The sequence below is a fragment of the Prunus persica genome, chromosome G7 (genome assembly GCF_000346465.2).
Source record: "Prunus persica cultivar Lovell chromosome G7, Prunus_persica_NCBIv2, whole genome shotgun sequence".
Classification (NCBI taxonomy): Eukaryota; Viridiplantae; Streptophyta; class Magnoliopsida; order Rosales; family Rosaceae; genus Prunus; species Prunus persica.
Genome location: NC_034015.1, coordinates 18255835 through 18274538, shown reverse-complemented (window position 1 = coordinate 18274538; position 18704 = coordinate 18255835). Strand labels below are relative to the sequence as shown.

Below are 18704 nucleotides of genomic sequence, written 5' to 3'. Positions count from 1 at the left end.
AAAGTTGATATCTTTGTCTCTTTCAGGCTATTCCCTTTGAAAAGTCCGTCTTTGGATGCTCAGCCATCACTTGGCAAATCCAAAGTAAAAATGATGAGGTATATATTAAATGCACGACTACGGTTAGATGTTAATCCGGCGGTGTTCCTTGACAGCAAATTTCTTGGCTCCACATGTCTATACTAGTTCATATTTATAATTATTTTTTTTTAAAAAAAAAAACTAGTATATATAATTTATACAAACTAAATTAGTGGTGATGATATCCCTAAACCCTAAAGATGAGAAATCATGCTTAAGATTTATATGTAGTTTCTTATTTTGTTGTTAAGTATAAAACACATAGTAATCTCGTTAAGATATTATTTCCCTGATACGGTTATATGTTTTTATAATTCAGGATTTTGTAATATTTTCTTATTGGTTAAATTTTACCTCATGCAAAAATTTCCGTCATAATGTTTTGAAAAAAATCTATTTGTGCAGGAGCCTTTTAGAAACGAGAAAACATACACATTCTCATAAGCTGTTTGCAATTGTGTTGTTGCGTACGGTCAAATCAATCCAAAGTAGTTTTAAAGAATTTTTAGTTTCTAAGGAATATTGGAACACATAATTATTTTCTCTGAATGACAGGGCGCCAAATTTGCCAAATTTTGTATCTTGATGAATGTTTTCTGCCGTTTTAGTTTTATACAAGTAATATTTGCTTTGTTGCTAAATTCATTGGCATGGGCAATGCAAGCTAATGATAAGCTCAGGCATCGGCAAGGTCTCAGTCTCGTGTTATCATAAGCTCAGGCAAGGGCTAAATTCTGTGCGCCTCATTGAGTAATCGGGGAAAGGCCCATTTTCCAGTTGCAAATAGCATATTCTGAATCTCTCATATAAAAAGAATGACCGTTTACAAAAATAGAAAATGTGCTTCACTGAAACAGCCTATGAGCAATCTGGCTGACAAAACACCCTATAACACAACCCATCGGCTGATTATCTGAAGCCAAAACTGATACATATATTCGTCCTTTCACACATAAGTGTTTCAATATTTCAGCATTTCTCTAATCTAACAATAAAAACCTCTAGATCATCCAGCTAATAAGAACAATGTTTAGGTTCACAAACACTCTATAGGAGATTATCCAGTTGTGCTTGAAGTTCTTGTATGGAAGGCATGTTTATGATGCCTTGTATCTCTTCGGGGGAATACTCGGCCTTTAGCAGGGACTGTACTTGCAAATGAGCTTCCACGATATTTGTCCTGCATTAAAAAAAATAGTTTGCAACTTGTTGAGATGTTGGGCGTGATAGATATTATTGGTGGAATGATAAGTAGCTATTATCGATTAAACTTTGGCACTTCTTAGGTGTGGTATCAATGCATAGATCCAAATTAAAAGCATCCAATCGTCAGTTCCAAATGTTACTAAAGGAATATAAACAGTTGATATCAACTTAATAATCAGTCCGAGGAGTGCATGCGGAAAACCATAAAATTGTGCCTTGTACATGTGAATCTTGTACTTACTTTATGGGTTTGAACAGAATAGTTCGCGTTGATGGGTTCTGCAGATAAAGCTTCATCTTCGTCATTACTATTGGCAACTCTTGCTGAATAGCAGCAGCTACCTGTTCCAGATATGCATTATGGGGATTAGCTCTAGTTGAACCTTACGACTGAATAAGTTATTTTAATATGTGAAGTCCTATGTCCCAAACAATGTCAATTTTGATGTGAAACAAGAACCCCAGCAAACAAATATATACACAGCCCTCACCAACATTGCTCTCCACCACAGCAATTATTTTAAATGCATACCTTTTGAACAAGTTCAGCCACCTTATCCGGAGTTGCAAAAGCTTGATCTTTGAGTGGTTTGGCCATAACCGACTCTGCCTTTTGATTCTGGCCGCCAGATGACATTGCAACTTTCACAGCTGTGACCTATAAAAAAGCACAATGAAGATCTTTTAGACATGATTAGGCAATTTATTCTAACATTCTGTTTGTTTATTACTTGTATACTTATATCTAAGTGTCTGGTCTCTCATTAGCTCCAAAATACAAGACAATTTTCCAGCCATGATACTAACGGGGAAGTGACAAACACAAACCTTGGTAACAAATGAAAGCATAGGATCCACAACCAGCTTAGTGACTGACATTATGAATTCCTCACAAGTGGTTTTCAGGCTTTTCTCCAATTCCTGCAAGTACATTAGCATGAATGGAAGTGAGGTAACGACCAATTATGTTAATATAATGAAGCATCCACAGAAAATGAACCCCAAAGTGACAACAAATAAAAACAAAACCTTGCTCTGAAATAAGAAATCATAGATTGAAAGGAAAATTGACAAACCTTCTTAGCATCTATTTGACTTTCCAAAACTCGGGGAGATAGGGTCCTTGCCAATGAAGTTGACCTGGACCAATCAAATAAAGAGGCTTGACCTCTAAGAATTCGTCTTAGATGCTCCTGCGCAAGGAGATTGAAAAATATTAAGATTTCCATTCCATCAAATTTCAGGCATTTAGGGAACTTTTAATGATGCATTGTTACATTTTCTCAACCAAAAGAAGAAGATGCATTGTTACCTAAACCACATAAACATTCTAAACATCTTGGTTGATGAAACATGCCTGTCTGGTTGGGTAAAAACGAAACCTAAACTAGAGAACTTATGAGTTATTTGAGAAGAATAAATTAGCTCCATTAGTGGGTTGTGGGCCACTTCTCTATGTAATGGATGCTACAACAATGCACCATTTCCCCTGCTATTTGAAACCCTAATAAAAATATAGCAGTTGGATAGGACAAATTTAGCTTTGGAGGTACTAACCAGCAAGTGTGAGAAATCGAGTTCCTTATGTGTGACAGAAAACTCAATATCAAACGGTGCAATCTGTGAAGACAAAATAAATGTGTTAATAAGTCATTTTTAAAAGAATAACCACTTATGATATATACAGCAGAAATGAGGGATCACCTGCTCCCTTAAGATAAGAAGATTCTTTATGAGGAAAAGCTGACCATCCATTGGTGATGATCTCCTTGCAATGAGTTTGCTCGCTTTCTGGCAAATGAAAGGAAAGACAAACTTTTGTCACCATATTAAGGCAACACTAACCAAATCCCAGCATCTTAATAAACACGGATAACTTATATGACAGCAGAGTTACATAACAAAATTAGTGTAGAACTATTGACCTGGATAGATGTTGAACAAACTTCAACCACTTCCTGAAAGACAAAAAAAAAAAAAAAAAGCCAATTGTTTAACAAAATTCAATAAAGGGAATTTATTTAAGACAAGTATAACATGTGGTGGCTGTACAAAGGCTTAAATACCTGTGCTAAACCAGTGAAAACTCCTGGTTCTAAACAGCGGTACAACTTTGAAAGGCAAGATATCGTTTTCTCTAGAGGTGGATACCACGTTTTGAAAACTAGGTTTTCATCAGCCTGCTGTTTGACAAAAAAATAATCACAGGTGAGTCCATTAAAGCAGCCAACAATGACACAGAACTGGAGCTAACAGTAGAAATTACCAACTTGGAAATATTTACATGGGCAATGGCATACTAGTGTCCTAGAGGTAGACTGCAAACCTAACGGATATCTTTGACAAAAGAAGTGATAAATAAACTATTGGGTCACTGAATGGCATCTCTAGAATCCGTAGTTTGTTTATCAGTTGTGGACATTTCAATAAGTGAACTACCAATATCAACAGACTGAACAAGTAACTCATTGAGGGCATGGAAGATTACATAATAGAATATCAGAATTAATAAGCCATGTGCTGGTGTCCCATAAGATATAATTTAGGGACTAGGCAAATTTGACGACAAGATACATATCTAAAAATATACTCTATGTCAAAGAGAAAAAAAAGGAAATGGCAAAAAATTTACAGTAGTAGTTTCAAGATTATCTGCCACAGAACTTTCCAGCTTTGCAGGGTAATCCAAGTCTTCATCCAAAGGAAAATAATTTGCTATCTGAAAAGAAACAAGAGAAATCTTAAATGAATAAATAGAAAGAAAAAAAAGGACAAGGAAAAACGTAGCTAGTCAAGTAAAATATACAAGATATGCTGGAAAAATAAAGTAGAAGTGCTGGCTAAAAAGTGGAAAACTGGAAACAATGAACAGGGGAAAGACCAAACATCAGTAGAAAATTAAGAATAAATGTAAATACTTTTTCCTTCTACAGCATGCAAGCTCTTGTGTCTCCACTGGAAAATAAACTTGTTTTTGCAAGCTCATTGTCATTTTAAGCTAGATATTAAATTGCTGTAAGACATAGATTAAAATCATGCAACACGAGACAGCAGACCATTGAATCAACAAGTTCAATCAATATTCAAACAAATGAATATTTCCATTCATTTCATTCTACCATTTAGGAAAAGGATCACCTTCCATTTCCCATTTGTTTAATTGAGAAGTTCCAGTGTTTCAACAAGGATGTCAAAAGTGTTACTCCTTATAGTAAAAGATATCCAACAAGATTTAAAACAACCTACTGAAATAAAACATTAAGCAATGTTACGAAAAACCACCACTATCATCAATCAAGCCGGAAAAAAAAATATAGAAGTGGACAAAGTAAATTGAAAGAATTATGATAACAAAGAGGTAACAGCTGTCATATGAAATGAAATCAACAAACAATAACTCCCAGGAACAGGAATCACCTCATCACGAATATGTGTTCGAGCACGGAAAGTCAACCGTTCATGAACATCTGCAAGAATTCTCTCTAGTGTAGGACGTAGACCAGCTAATGATTCACTTCTCCGACTTAACTGTTCACCTAGGACTTCAACTTTCAATATATCAACAAGTTCGCAAAGAAAATCAACATTTGTTTCATGAATAAGTTTTGGCCGCAGTGTATCATACAAATATGTAGACCTGCATTAAGTTATCACCATAAGAAGGTTATTATATAGTTTGAAGTGCACATAAACCAATCAAAGAGCCAACCTCCACCTTACAATGTAACAGCCTAACAAGGAACAAAGCGAAAAAGACAGAAACCAATCAAGCTTGACTTGCCTCTGGCACATGTAATTTAACAGAGATTGCCTTACCCCAGTTATTACACGTCAGCCTCTAAATAAAGCAAGAGAGAGATAGAGAGGGAGAGAGAAAAGGAGACCTACAGAGGATCTATCAATGGAGCCAAACTTGAAACGTCCTCTGCAGAAGAGGGGAAAAAATGATAAAAAAGTTGATGCTCAAGCTGACAGACCTGCAAATAAGTAGTTTCAAATTCAATTACAATAGAAACTTTTGTCCTACAACATGAATTATTATATTATATTCTGAAAATGAAAAATAGAATGAAAAACCTTGATCCAATATAAAAGAAAAACAGAAAATGATCACTCTCATCAACTATGACATGGAATCCAAAGATTGCTAAATTGTACCAAGTGTGACCTTACAGCATACTCAATATATCTATGCAGCATAAATTGATATATGACAGTAAGTTGCATATAATATTAAATCCCACATCACAGATATCTTATCCTGTCCTTAATTAGGACAGGATGAATCATACCATCCTCAGTTTATATTTATAAGTCCTTCATTGCCAGTTTTTTTAAAAGGAGTCTATTTCGATGAATATCCTTGTAACATATATATATCTTACCTGCATTAGATATGCACATCCAGATCTAGTCAATGATGGCAAGGCCTCTTTCTTGGCAAATTCAGATATCCGTTGATGTACTATACCTCTTACCTGGATAAAAAGGGGGATAAGATAAAAGTGATAAAATGAATAAACTAATATGGTAAACAACCAATGATCCTTTTCAAAAATTATAAATAAATAAATAAATATAGCGCACCAAGGAAAGTCTCTGTTCACAATATAGTTTGTGGCATTCCGCCAAGATCTGAGTATACTCTTTCCTTGATGATCTGCTTTCAATTTCCTCCAGCACTGGCTTAAGCTGCAGAGATTCTATTTGTTAGACATCAACACCTAAATGAGTTTTTAGTTAATGCACAGAACTGCATTCCCATATTAAAAATACTAGTGTAAAAACGTTTTCCAGGATCAACTTGCAATCAGCCTTTCAGGCCCCGACTGCTAAATGCAGTAACCACATTTCAATTAATCCCATAGATCATTCCAAGCCAAAAGGGTTTACTGTTACCTCACTTGCTGCTGCCTTGAAACGGACATATATAACAGATGCTTCCACACCCTCAGAAACAGATGCTTTGCTGCCCCCACTACTTCGGATAGCTGCCTGAACCTGATGCAAGACAGTGAACATAATACAAAGTGGTGTAATATGCATTAATGCATGTATATACTGAAGCCTACTATGAAAGATGTGTTCATGGTAACTCAGTTCAATATGGTAACTTACCTGAGAAGAAGCACCTTTGAGAACTGAAAGTACATGAGAACGAATCATGCCCAAAGCTCGAGACTGTCCAAATCATGTATATTCATATATTACTGAAGGTCAAAATAAATCTTACAAGAAGATGAATCTCCATTCTATACCATTCACCTAATCAAACCTCTGGCAAATTACCTGCAATTGTCGAAATTTGAGTAGGTAAACACTGGATTCTGCATATTGTGGATTGCTTTCAACATACCTATAGTAGGAACAAGTCATTTGAAAACAATAAGTTTTAATCTCAATAATATATCCTTATTAAATGCTCATTGTTTCCTAGTATCAATGACAAATTTGCAAGTGTTTAACGGAATAGTGTCTGAGGCATAGAATTACTAATAATAAAGGTATCCCACTTACGATATGCAATCATCAAGGCGTTTGAGAAGAGGGAGAAAGTTCTCATTTAGAACATTCATGTTTGGAGAATAAAAATTGGTCGTAATCTGCACAAAATTGAAGATTTAAACATGAATTATGTATACGATATATTTATATGATGAATATAAACATATATACTCTGGATGGTATTACATACAGACTTTGTGCATCATGTTATTTTCTTACAAATCTAAACCAACCAAAGAAGGTAAGATCCTTGGCACAAAGCTTCAAAATATATATAATTCAGTTTAAGTTTGAACAACACTACAAAGTAATGCCTGAAAAGGAAAATTCATGCTGAGGAGAAACTGACTTATGCATATTCTTGAAAACTTAAAGCTTCAACACAGAGAAAAATAAAAAAAATAAAAAAAATTCATATTATTATATCCATTCATTGCCACGTATATTAGAGAAAAAAAAAACCCCACAATCTCAACAAAGGAATATTATTCTAGGTAAGGTAGCATTCAAACCTTACATTCTCCAATTCATCAAAGTAGTTTAGCTTACTGCGGAGTGCTTCTGAAAATTCAATCAGTCGTTGCTTCTCTATTAACTGCAAAGGAGAAATGCGTAAACAGCAAGTTTTAAACAAGTTTTCAAGCACCACAAACAGTGGTTTAACATGACACCAAGGAAAGTGTAACAAAGAAAAAGGGTGACAATTGAAAGAAAATCCCACCAGTCTGTCACATGCATCGTGGAGAGTTTTAGTCTTCGTTGCTACCGCCTGATGCTGAAGTTGTAGTTCATTAAACAAGTCTAGGGTGTCATCCACCTGCATAGAATGAAGCCCAGCTATTTCAAACAAGCATAACAATCTAAAACAAAAGTGCCTTCAATGATACTAATAGACATATAACCAATACCTGACCAAGTATACCATCACATGTCTGTATGCGCTCTGTCAAAGTGTCTACATAGTGCCGATACTTCTCCTCTGTCTTAAAAGTTGAAAAACCCAAAACAAAAAAAGGAAAAGATGTGCAATCAGCGCATATGCACACTTGCTTAAATCATAAGGAGCTGTGCTGGTGCAAAAATTGAGTACTAACCTCCGACTTCAAAGCGGCTTCAAGATCTGTAAACCATTTGTAAAACTGCAGGTAGAAGAAGCTAAGTTGCAGTGAAATAGCCATTGAATTGGAATAGACAAAGGACTGTGATGGTGAAAATTTACCTGATTTGTGTTGACGAGAACGGCTTCTATAGCAACAGAGTGTTCCGAGCCAAAGGAGCTGTCCTTGGTGGAGACGGACAGGGCACTTTGATGTCCTGTACGGTCCTGGCCCTAGAATTAACGCAAAATAATAAAAAATCATGTTATTATGGAGATAAATTCGTGAGGACAATGGAAGAGAAATAAATAGATGAATTTGCATTTGTAAATAATCTGACCAAATTGGGAGGGAAGGGTCGCTCTGCGACGGAATGCGATAGGGTTGCAATGGCCGCTTGCTGCTGCTCCGTTAATGGCGTGTTCTGCAGAGCGAGCGAAGAAAGAAAGAACTATATCAAAATCCATATCGAAAGGATCTGATCCGATCCGATCTGATCTGATCTGAAGCTTGCTAAGTGTAATTATAGTGAACAAAATTTGGAGAAAAATCAGATGCATATGAACTGAAATTGTGAATTTGAATCTAGGGCAATGAGGCTGTGCCAAATTGAAAGAAGAGGAAGCAAACACCTGTTCCCAGTTAGATGCGAAGTTGTAGCCCTTGGAAATGGCTCCAGATTTTGGAAGGTTGGCCTTACTTGCCATTCTTAATCTCTTCAACCGTCGTCGCTCTCGCTGTCCCAATTCACAGTTCAGACAACGCTTGTGGTTGTCTTCATCCCAATTGCCTCCGCCTATTTCTCAGTTCCGTCGCTTCCTCTTTTTCTTCTGTACGGGCTTTCAACGATAAAGAAGATTTAAACGCGAGCTCTTCGTGTGTATTAGCATCAGGACGACGCCGTTTCGGTTACGGAAAACAGTTGAAAACGGTGCGAAATTGCTTGGTCCTTTTGCCTCTCTTTTTTCATCTTTTATGTTCTGTTTGTAACATTGCTTTGTCGCAGTAAAATTTTAGTGACGCAATGTTTTTTTACCCTTGAATTGTACCACGGTTATGAATTTTGAACTGTACAAGTGATTCATGCAATAGGTCTATATTTCCATTACAAAACCATTAAAATGAGAGTGAAATTAACCAGACAAAATGGGGGAAAAAACATACTGGAAAATTTATAAACTTTTTAAAAACTGTTCAAATATTGAATACAACTGTAGACCCAAAAAAAACAATTACAAACTTGTGACATTTTGCTAGGTTCCTTGCAGACCCTTTACAAGAAAGATACAACAAGAATACATGAACAAGATGTTGCAAAAGTTTTAGCAAGAGCTGAAGTGTATTAGTCCTTGACATCAGTGACACCTTCCGGAGAGATCTGAAACCGTGCTTCGGCCTCAGCCAGACAAGGAGAACTTATTACTTTACAGATCCGCTCCTCGCCTCTTCCTTTCCGGACAGCAAGCCTATCATAAGAAGAGATAAGTGACTAGAAATGCTAACACAAGAGTAATTTGTTCTGGGAGGAAGGTAGAGAATGAAGTTAGAAGGACAAACCTTGTTGTGGAAGCATGCGCCATGATGTTACCACCAATAGGCTTAACTTGAGGCCCGGCAAAGATTGCAGAACCATCCACTTGTGCAACTACTTGATTTGTGATAACAACAGCCACACCGAACTGCAGTCACAGTGTACAAAAAGGGAAATACCAATAAATAACAAAGCTAAACTAGGAGGTTTGAGTACGTAAAGCTGTAAAATTTTTAACCTCATCTGCTAACTTCTGTAGGCTCCGTAGAAACTTTGCAAGATGCATTTGCCGGGCTGAAAGTTCTCCTCTTCCTGAGAAATCTGTTCTGTAGAGGGCTGTAGCACTATCTACTATCATGAGAGCAAACCTACAGAAACATCCGTTAAATAATTAGTCTTAACCTAAAAAGTTGAAGACTAGACCAAACTCTAAACAAGAACATAACCAGAACCGAGAGGTTCACAACAGACCTTGATTCATGACAATTAACAAATCTCTATACGAGACAAGAGAAAAAAAATGATAAAGTGTTACACCTTGTTTCTACCATCATGGAAGCTGCTTCAAGCAAGAGCCTTGACTGATGGTCCGTGTTATAAGCTCTAGCATATGCCACATTCTCCAAGACATCAGCACCATTGAGTCCAAACCTGTACCAACAACACCATTGACCATCTAGCATGCATAAATCACAAGAGCAAGTTCACCTAAATATTTATATCAAACCTCTCTGCTATCTGTAAGAGTCTCTGTGGCCTGAAAGTACCCTCAGCATCAATGTACATTGCTTTTCCCTCACCACCTCCTTGATCCAATGGGAGCTGAAACATCAAAATGAATCAGAAGTCCACTATAGTGAATTGAAATTATAGGTTGTAGTTCGGTGGTTTCTGTACCAGCACAACATGTTAAAGAGAAAAGAAAGTCACTAACTTGGCAAGTGACACAAAGCGTGTGACACAGCTGGGTCTTTCCAGAACGGAACTCACCATATATCTCAGTAATAGATCCAGTCTCGATTCCTCCTGTCAGAAGAAAACCACGTGGAAACTTTGATACCACAGAACTATCAACTGAAGTTTAAAGTATTACATTCCTATTGGTAAAACAAGGACTCAATTCTAAGAACTTGCAAGTTCTTGAAATTGGAGGCAAGTCTTGGTTAAAAAAAGAAGAACCGTGGAAACTGACCCTCCAATATCTTATCAAGTTCTCTTGATCCGGAAGTAATCTGAATGATTTCGAGTCTCTGAGCGTGGAGCTGACTAGCACTAGTAAAACCCAAAGGCACAAGTTTGGATGCTGTCAATGAAATGAAACAAGCCAGGCAATGGGATATCAAATTATCACAAATAGTGAATAGCTTCACACATAAAAATATTGGGAAAACGAGAAAAATAGATAACAATGAATGACATACCTGCTTCAATGATCTTGTCAACTTTAGCTTCGCTGATTCCTTTGATCTGCAGAAGATCCTTTCTTGGAGAGTATGCAACAGCTTCAACTGTGCAAAGACCCGCATCTTTGAGCTTCTTTACATCAATGGAAGCTATGCCTGATGTCTTTATTTGAAAAAATAAAAACATTCCATAATCAATTAAAGAAAGATTGCTACTTTGATAGAAATATCATTGGTCAGTGAAAATACACAATCCAGGTTATAAATTTCATCTCCACCGGGATGAACTGATCTGTAACAAACTAAACCCATACGACTATCAAAACCAGAAAGAGATAGGCCGTTGGCTAGGGTTTCGCATTGCAGGTAAAGAACAAAACCCATGACGGATAATTAAAAGTAAAATGATAACACTATTGGATTTCATCGTACGATGGTCAAAACGAGAATAAATTGCAGAAACCCATAGGAAATATAGAATCTTGAACAACAATTTGCAGAAATTCGAACCCAATTCAGAGAAAAAGAAAAACCCTTTCTTCAATTTTGAAGGGAACAGACGAATCTAAACATGATAAACCATTGGAAGCATATTGAAGAAGAACCCATTTGGGGAAGCCGCTGAATTGTTCGAAATGAGTGTAAATTTGAAATGGGTTACCTGAAGTTGTTCAACGGGGACAGGGCCGTGCTGCATTTCTTCGTGTTCATCTTGTTGTTGGGCCGTCTTCTGGTTGCTCTGTTGCTCCATGCCTTCGCTAATAGTACCTCCACGACCACGACTTGTGCTCCTACACCACAACTGATCCCAAAACACAGAAGGAGAAACAGAACACGAGATGAGACAATGGGGAAGAAGGAGAGAACTGATTTTTAAAAGCGTTTTAGGGGCGCCAAAGTACACCCAGCTTGCCGGAGAAGCTTACTGAAAAAGGCTCTACAACCTATCGAAATGGGCTGGATCACAACTTTCTTCTGAACGGAAATGTGCTCTTGGCCCAATTTTGTAAATCCAATTCGTCATACAACCATCTCAGCCTAAATGTCACAACTATAAATGGATGGGGTGTGTGCCCGCCCTATTGCATCCAAATTCAAATCCTCTTTCGTAAATTAGAATAATTTACTAATTTATAATATCGGTTAGACATTAGATAATTAATAAAAAGACTCAAATTAATTTAAACTACTAAAGCAAAACTTCCATTTTTAATGTGGGATAATTCTCTAAACAATCAATTTGTTTTGTATTGCAAGAAATATAATCTACATGAAAAAAGAGTAATCCAACATCGAAAACTCATTAAAAGGAACAAACACCTATAAGGATAGACTTTACCATTGCTGAGCCTTATAGCATAGGCTTGTAATTAAGTGAGACATTAAAGATTAGACTGGACTACACTAGCAAAATGCCTATAACCTTATCTAATATGGGTAAGTAGCAAATTGAATTCATACCTTGCATCTGAGGCCTTCAACAAGATGAATGGAGTGGTGTCTCTACAAGCTTTGAGGGCTCGTTTGGTACACAAGACTGTCTTGGCATGGACTATGCTTAGGGACTGGCTTTGTCTAAGTTAGATAACACTTATCTTACGTTTGGTGTATGCTTGGACTAGGATTAGAATTTTTTTATTTTTTCAAAAATATCTATATATATGCATATATGTATTTTATAATATATAAAATATATATGTATATATACATACATATAATATATATAGGTGTATATATGTATATTATAATATACATGGGTATAATACATATACATATATTTATATATATGTATGTATATTATAATATATAATATATATGGGTATGTTATAATAATAATAATAATAATATACATGTATATACGTATATTATATATGTATGTATATATACATATACATTATATATATTATAAAATACATATGTGTATATAATATATGTATAATATATGTATATTATATATTATAATATACATATATACATGTATATAATATATGTGTATATAGGTGTATCTATATATTATAATATACATATATATATTATAATATATATATACATATAGTATAAATATATAATGTATATGTGTATATACGTGTGTATATGTATATTATAATACATACATGGGTATAATATATATACACATATATGTATATATACTTATATATATTACATATATTCATGTATGCTATTATTATAATATTAATATGTATGTGTATATGGGTATATTATAATAATAATATACGTGTATACATGTACATTAATATATAATATAATATATATTACATATGTACATGTATACATGTATGCTATTATTATAATATTAATATGTATGTGTATATGAGTATATTATAATAATAATATATGTGTATATATCTATATGTATTTATATATATATTATATATGTATACAGAGAGCTTCCATTGAGGGATCCCTCAAATAAGCTTATTTGAGGGACACCCCTTGTAGGCCCCACTCCGGATTGTATTTCACTAATCCAAACCGTCTATTTTGTAGATACTCATTCAAAGATCATCTCTACAAAAAATCACTTGAATCCGATATCATTTGACCACTCAATTAAGTTATTGAAATTTTAGCATTTTCTTGAAGCACCGTGTTCATTGATTTTGTAAGACACAATTGGATGTCGAAACGGTTTCTGATTTGTCTAATTTTTTGTAAGGATGATCTATAAATGAAGACCTAAAAAATAAATGGTTTGGATCATTGGGAAAAAAATTGTAGGGTACCCTAAAGGGTGTCCCTCAAATAATTTTATTTGAGGGATCCCTCAATAGAAGGGGACTGTATATGTATATATGTGTTTATATATATATATACATGTATATGTGTATATACATGTATTTATGTACATTATAGTATATGTGTATGTAATAATAATAATAATAATAATAATAATAATAATAATAATAATAATAATAATAATAATAATAATAATAATAATAATAAGAGTAATATATGTTATTAATATTACAATATAATATATGCATCTTGTACATTGGTGAACATAGGACTAGCTAATCCTCCCTTTCTACATGGGCTTAGTAGTCCCCTTCTAATGAGGTGTTTTTGGTGGGCCCGGTATTAGCAATCTCATCTAAGACTAGAATTAAATGAAACAAACATGGTACTAAATTTAGTCAAAGCCAAGACTGTGTACCAAACGACCCCTGAAGGTCTTAGCGGCTTCACCAACCCCTCATCCCACGATCACTTTTTATTTTCCTTGGGCATTCACTTGATCATAAAAATAGCATTCATATTTACCACTTTAATCACAATCTTTGGGCTAAATGAATTAGAATCAACATGCAAGTTTTCAAACTTTTTTTAAAAAGGGAGTTTCACTATTATACCAAATATAGGGACCAAATTATTTAAAAAAACCATATATGAAATGGGTTTTAGAAACACACCCGAAGCCCATTTACAACATAACAAAGAGTCTTTTAACTTCTTATAAATTACAAAACTGTCATCAATTTCTTAAAACAAGCCTAACCCCAAAACCTCCTAAAAAATCCAAAATACTCAATAGTGCATCAAAGTAATTTTTATCTATATTATTAGTGCTAAGAATAGGTATATAACTAAATATATCTTTTTTTAATCTCACAACCACTTTTCTTATTTTTCTCATCATACATACCATATTTTTTTAAATATATATTGTTCCCGATAAGCATATAGGGTTTATGATAGTAACCAAACTTATTAACATATATGAGCAATTAATTATGTAAAAGTGGTATCATCACTAGCCAATACAAATATAAAAACGTAGGGTTATAAGCTTAAAAAGATGCATATGCTTAAACTTTGGTACATGACTTTAAGGTTACATGTGGTGTATGACAACTTCGATGTCCACCTCTTCACATTAAATTCGGGTAACACATCCTTTTCATCCCAATCAATGGAGGCCAGAAACGAAAGTGACTCCAGTAGAAGGCAGCCATGAAGTCCCAGCAATAAAATTAGAAACAGTAAACTCAACAGCCTCATCAGCTCCAATCACGTGAAACCCAGGCCATTGCACCCTTTTGCCCAATCCGGCCCCCGGCCCCCCATTCGCATACTCCGCGAAGTACAGTGTCTTGAGGCTGGATCCTCCAGCCCCAGGCCACTCCACCCAGCCTTGGGGTGCAATCACGTCGTCTATGGTTGATTCCATGACGATGGCTCTAGAGTATTGCTTCCATGGCCTCCCCAAATACGAGCTGTAGGAATGCTTAACTGGAGAGAAGTCCGAGCTGGGTATGATCCTACAGTTTTGGACCGAGAACCCAGTTTTTTGTCCAGGATCAGACCTACCATTTGCCAGAATTGCATTGTAGCCCTTGTGCCTGCGTAGCACCAGATCACAACTCTGAAACACAGCAGCAGCGTTGCCAAAGATGAAGTCTATTGTGCCATAGATGTCACATTCTCTGTAGAACTGACGGAGGGCATAGGCATAGAGAGTGTCTTGGTAGCCAACAATGCTACACCTGTAGAGAACTGAGCGATCAGAAGAGATGTAGAGAGCCAAGGCTTGCTCTCCTTGAGGGCCTGCTGTGTTTTGGAACCCTATATCCCTAGCAATAAACCCATCTCCTGTTACGGCTGCCCATGCCATGCAAACCAGGAAGAAACATTACACAATGTTTTTGGCAATTGATGAAACCAATAATAAACATTACATGCACAATTCAATTATCATCCAAAATCTGGATGAAGATTATAGAGGTAAATAACACATTATTTTATCACGCTGTGTGACAAGTACTTATTACAACTTTAATTATTAGGGTCAATTTTAAATGTTTAATTACACATTTCAATTGACACGTGATGTGATTAGTTAATTCAAAAATGTGGATTTTACCCTTCATGAGACTTGCAATGCTGGACTAACCAAAATTTGTTTACTAAACTATAAAGAAATGTTCTTTTGCCAAACAGTATGTGGCAACATAAAATGTTTGTGTTGCCAAATTATGAAGTCATTAGTAGTCATTGACTTTGTTTGAATGTGTGGTTAAGATTCACGGTCTAGCAATATATACACATAATCAGATAAATTTACCCCTAAATTATACATGACATTAAGACTGGCCCAATGCTAAAGTGAATGAATTATCATCATATATCATTTGCCAACAATATAGACGTGAAAAGACCCCTAAATTATACATGACATTAAGACTGGCCCAATGTTAAAGTGAATGAATTATTACCATATATCATTTGACAGGAATATTATGGGGGAGAGAGAGAGAGAGAGAGAGAGAGAGAGTACTAACTGAAAGTAGCTGAGCCAGGCATGGAGGCACCTTTGGCAACGCTATCATCCCAAGTAATAATAGTGGAATATTTTCCATCTCCTATCAACGTAATACCATCTTTTTTAGTGTGAATCTTCTCCTCATAAACCCCTGCCTTTACATAAATCACAAACCGGCCCCCGGAAGCTGCATTGACGGCTTCCGATACAGTTTTGTAGTCACCCGATCCATCTTTGGCAACCACGGCATCAGCTTTTATGGTGGTTGCCTGAAGTAGTTTCCGGTCCCTTTGCGATACCCATTTGGCAAAAAGCCCTTGGTCAACACTACGGTGATTTGTGACCGTTGTCGTATGGTTACTTGTGATACGGTTGACGAGAGCTAATAGGTTACTTACCAACTGAGAAGCGTTGTCTATGCGCTTGGAAATTTGACCAGAAGCGTAGTCTTTGCAAGTGTCTTGGAAGGTCAACGCAGCACTGAGCCATGCTTGGATGTCATGCTTGTTTTTCCTTGGAGATTGTTTGAGTGCCAATAGGGATTGGTCTAGCCGCTTCAAGGACATGTTCATGAGCTCTTCACAATAATAGTCTGCATACATATTAATCAACATATGGTGAAAAAGGCTTGCATTCACAGACAAATACTTACGTTTCTACACTATGAATCCGAACATGTTTTGTGCGCACATATTAATGTTTAGATTTACAGTATGACTATTACCTTTGACGGAATGAACACGTTGAGGTTCACAGGCTCCAAGTTTGCCTCCCAATTTGAATTGGGAGCTGAAGTTGACAAACTCGAAGGTGGCCAACATGGTCTCAGATATGGTCTTGTTTGCAAGAGCCAACATTATATCAACATGCCCTAAACCAGACCCCATCATGGTTTGAACACATATGCTGGGATATCTAGTAAAGCTGCATTCCTTTTGAACATAAATTTGGTAGCTATCATTGGCTTGCCCTGCCCCTAACACCGAGGCCCCTCCCAGTGCCCAAAACACTACCACAAACTTCAACATTCTAAATACTACCAGAGAAAACAAACTCACAAATGTTTTAGCCAAAGAAAAGAGGCAATGGGCCCTGAAATATATAGGTGAAGGACGTGCAAAATATGTGGAAAAGTAAAGAGCCTTTTTACTGTTGGTTTGGTGGGCCCCTTGATGAAGAAGTGGGTGCTAAAATGTACATGTCATTCCTTAACGGACATTGCTTGGCTCCTGATGCATCAGGAGCCTTTCCTCCTCCACATGCGACGTGGCCTCTTTACCAACAGTTTTTTTTTTTCCAACTCTTTTCAACTCTTTTAATTTAAGTTCTTTTAACTCAGGTCATGCTCTTCTCTCAGAGAGACCTCTTCTTTTGACAACCTAACTCTAATAACCAGCTACGCAAAGCTCCGACCATCGACCACGTAAATCTTCGATCATCAACAACATAAATTTCAAGCGAACTTAAGTAAATGATATGAAAACCAATTTACTTTAACAAAAGATATGAAAACCAGTTAGCTTGCAAGGAGAGGAGAAAATTATATAACAAATTAAATACCTTTTATTTATTTATCAACATAAGTTTATTATAAGCAAGGGTCTGGGAGTTTAACGTAATTGGAGTTTGCTGTTGAGGAGGCTTGAGTTAAAGCTAAAACCAGCCAACAAGACTTGGGTTAGAGAGTTGAAAGAAACAAAAAACGAAAAAAAAACAAACAAACGTGTGTCGTTTTGTAAAGTGACCACGTGGTATGTAGAGGAGCAAAGGCTCCTGATGCATCACGAACCCATCAATGTCCTTCCTTAACCTTGACTGTGATTTGATAACGGCCTGTTTGTACACTTTCAGCACACACTTGGGGAGATCACATGGTACATTTTGTACATATGGACGACGTAGTTTTTTTTTTTAATTTTTAAAGAATATTATCAATAAATATCTACTTATATTATAACCTATCATAACTATAGGAGGTGGTGATATGTCAAATTAATACATGATTTTAAGTTGATTTGCGCTGCTACTCTTGACTTGAGTAATCTTATGTTTAGAAATCAGGTCACACTATAGTTTAATGCATTTATGGTGCAATTAATTATGCACCAGCACCAATCTGCTGGCTTTAGGAGAATTTTCAAAATTATGCATTGTTGTTTTATTTTTGACAACTGTTATTGACAATCTAAAAAAGTCTGTTGAAGAATATGAGTCCTACTTCGAAATTTTGACTAAATAAAATACAAAATATAATGAATGGTTCTACTATTAATAATACCGAGATCTTTTGTGAAAAAACTTCGCACCTACTGGACTTTATAGGTGGTTAAGTTGGAGACAATATCAATGTTGTTAGTAGTGAGTCGTGGCCCGTATCTCTAAATTTAACATAATATCAGAACTTGAATGTGGGATCATCCTGCATTTGTTCGAGTTGAGTTTTTACTTTATATTTTTATACCGGAGTTTAGCATAATATTTTGTAAAGAAAATTTCAATAACAATTTCAAGGTTTTTGATTAGATTTGATTTGACATGTACATTGATAAAGTGGTTGGAGCATTCCAATTTTTTCAAGCGAAAACTAAGTAATAAAAGCA

The 18704-nt window shown here is 35.7% G+C and overlaps 3 protein-coding genes across 5 annotated transcripts; all 3 read right to left on the bottom strand.

Annotated features, from left to right (window-relative positions):
* Nucleotides 851–8744, bottom strand: LOC18769417 (conserved oligomeric Golgi complex subunit 3). Of its 2 annotated transcripts, none has more exons than XM_020568762.1 (25): nt 8522–8744; nt 8230–8313; nt 8012–8122; nt 7887–7931; nt 7701–7775; nt 7514–7609; nt 7310–7387; nt 6805–6890; nt 6577–6643; nt 6406–6468; nt 6187–6288; nt 5875–5979; nt 5673–5765; nt 5176–5264; nt 4705–4924; nt 3920–4006; nt 3354–3470; nt 3213–3245; nt 2992–3078; nt 2845–2907; nt 2364–2480; nt 2116–2208; nt 1820–1945; nt 1529–1629; nt 851–1261 (listed from the first exon to the last, which is right to left on the bottom strand). In XM_020568762.1, the coding sequence occupies exons 1-25, from the start codon at nt 8594–8596 to the stop codon at nt 1129–1131; spliced, it is 2346 nt and encodes a 781-aa protein (XP_020424351.1). In that variant the 5' UTR covers nt 8597–8744; the 3' UTR covers nt 851–1128. The 2 variants fall into 2 exon arrangements, with proteins under 2 accessions (XP_020424351.1, XP_007204277.1); XM_007204215.2 differs by having other exon boundaries at nt 3354–3467.
* LOC18770784 (DNA repair protein RAD51 homolog) lies at nt 9037–11777 on the bottom strand. Of its 2 annotated transcripts, none has more exons than XM_007202283.2 (9): nt 11485–11777; nt 10842–10986; nt 10613–10723; nt 10355–10446; nt 10148–10242; nt 9958–10071; nt 9659–9788; nt 9447–9568; nt 9037–9355 (listed from the first exon to the last, which is right to left on the bottom strand). In XM_007202283.2, the coding sequence occupies exons 1-9, from the start codon at nt 11572–11574 to the stop codon at nt 9232–9234; spliced, it is 1023 nt and encodes a 340-aa protein (XP_007202345.1). In that variant the 5' UTR covers nt 11575–11777; the 3' UTR covers nt 9037–9231. The 2 variants fall into 2 exon arrangements, with proteins under 2 accessions (XP_007202345.1, XP_020423382.1); XM_020567793.1 differs by having other exon boundaries at nt 10411–10446; nt 11485–11598.
* Nucleotides 14573–17132, bottom strand: LOC18770135 (pectinesterase). Its single transcript, XM_007203690.2, has 3 exons — nt 16829–17132; nt 16124–16696; nt 14573–15443 (listed from the first exon to the last, which is right to left on the bottom strand). Exons 1-3 carry the CDS (start codon nt 17130–17132, stop codon nt 14752–14754), a joined length of 1569 nt encoding a protein of 522 aa, XP_007203752.1. The 3' UTR covers nt 14573–14751.

Bases quoted from the DNA above. Each gene is read 5' to 3' on its own strand.
- LOC18770135 (XM_007203690.2), bottom strand. From the start codon at position 17,132: ATGTTGAAGTTTGTGGTAGTGTTTTGGGCACTGGGAGGGGCCTCGGTG. The intron at 16,697-16,828 runs GTAATAGTCATA...ATATGTATGCAG, and splicing joins ACGTGTTCATTCCGTCAAAG to ACTATTATTGTGAAGAGCTC. The intron at 15,444-16,123 runs GTTAGTACTCTC...TGGCATGGGCAG, and splicing joins GCCTGGCTCAGCTACTTTCA to CCGTAACAGGAGATGGGTTT.
- LOC18769417 (XM_020568762.1), bottom strand. From the start codon at position 8,596: ATGGCAAGTAAGGCCAACCTTCCAAAATCTGGAGCCATTTCCAAGGGC. The intron at 7,388-7,513 runs GTGGGATTTTCT...TCTCCTTTGCAG, and splicing joins ACGATGCATGTGACAGACTG to TTAATAGAGAAGCAACGACT. The intron at 6,289-6,405 runs GTAAGTTACCAT...GTCTTGCATCAG, and splicing joins TCAAAGGTGCTTCTTCTCAG to GTTCAGGCAGCTATCCGAAG.
- LOC18770784 (XM_007202283.2), bottom strand. From the start codon at position 11,574: ATGGAGCAACAGAGCAACCAGAAGACGGCCCAACAACAAGATGAACAC. The intron at 10,987-11,484 runs GTAACCCATTTC...TTTCAAATAAAG, and splicing joins TCCCCGTTGAACAACTTCAG to ACATCAGGCATAGCTTCCAT. The intron at 10,243-10,354 runs GTTAGTGACTTT...TTGATGTTTCAG, and splicing joins CGCTTTGTGTCACTTGCCAA to CTCCCATTGGATCAAGGAGG.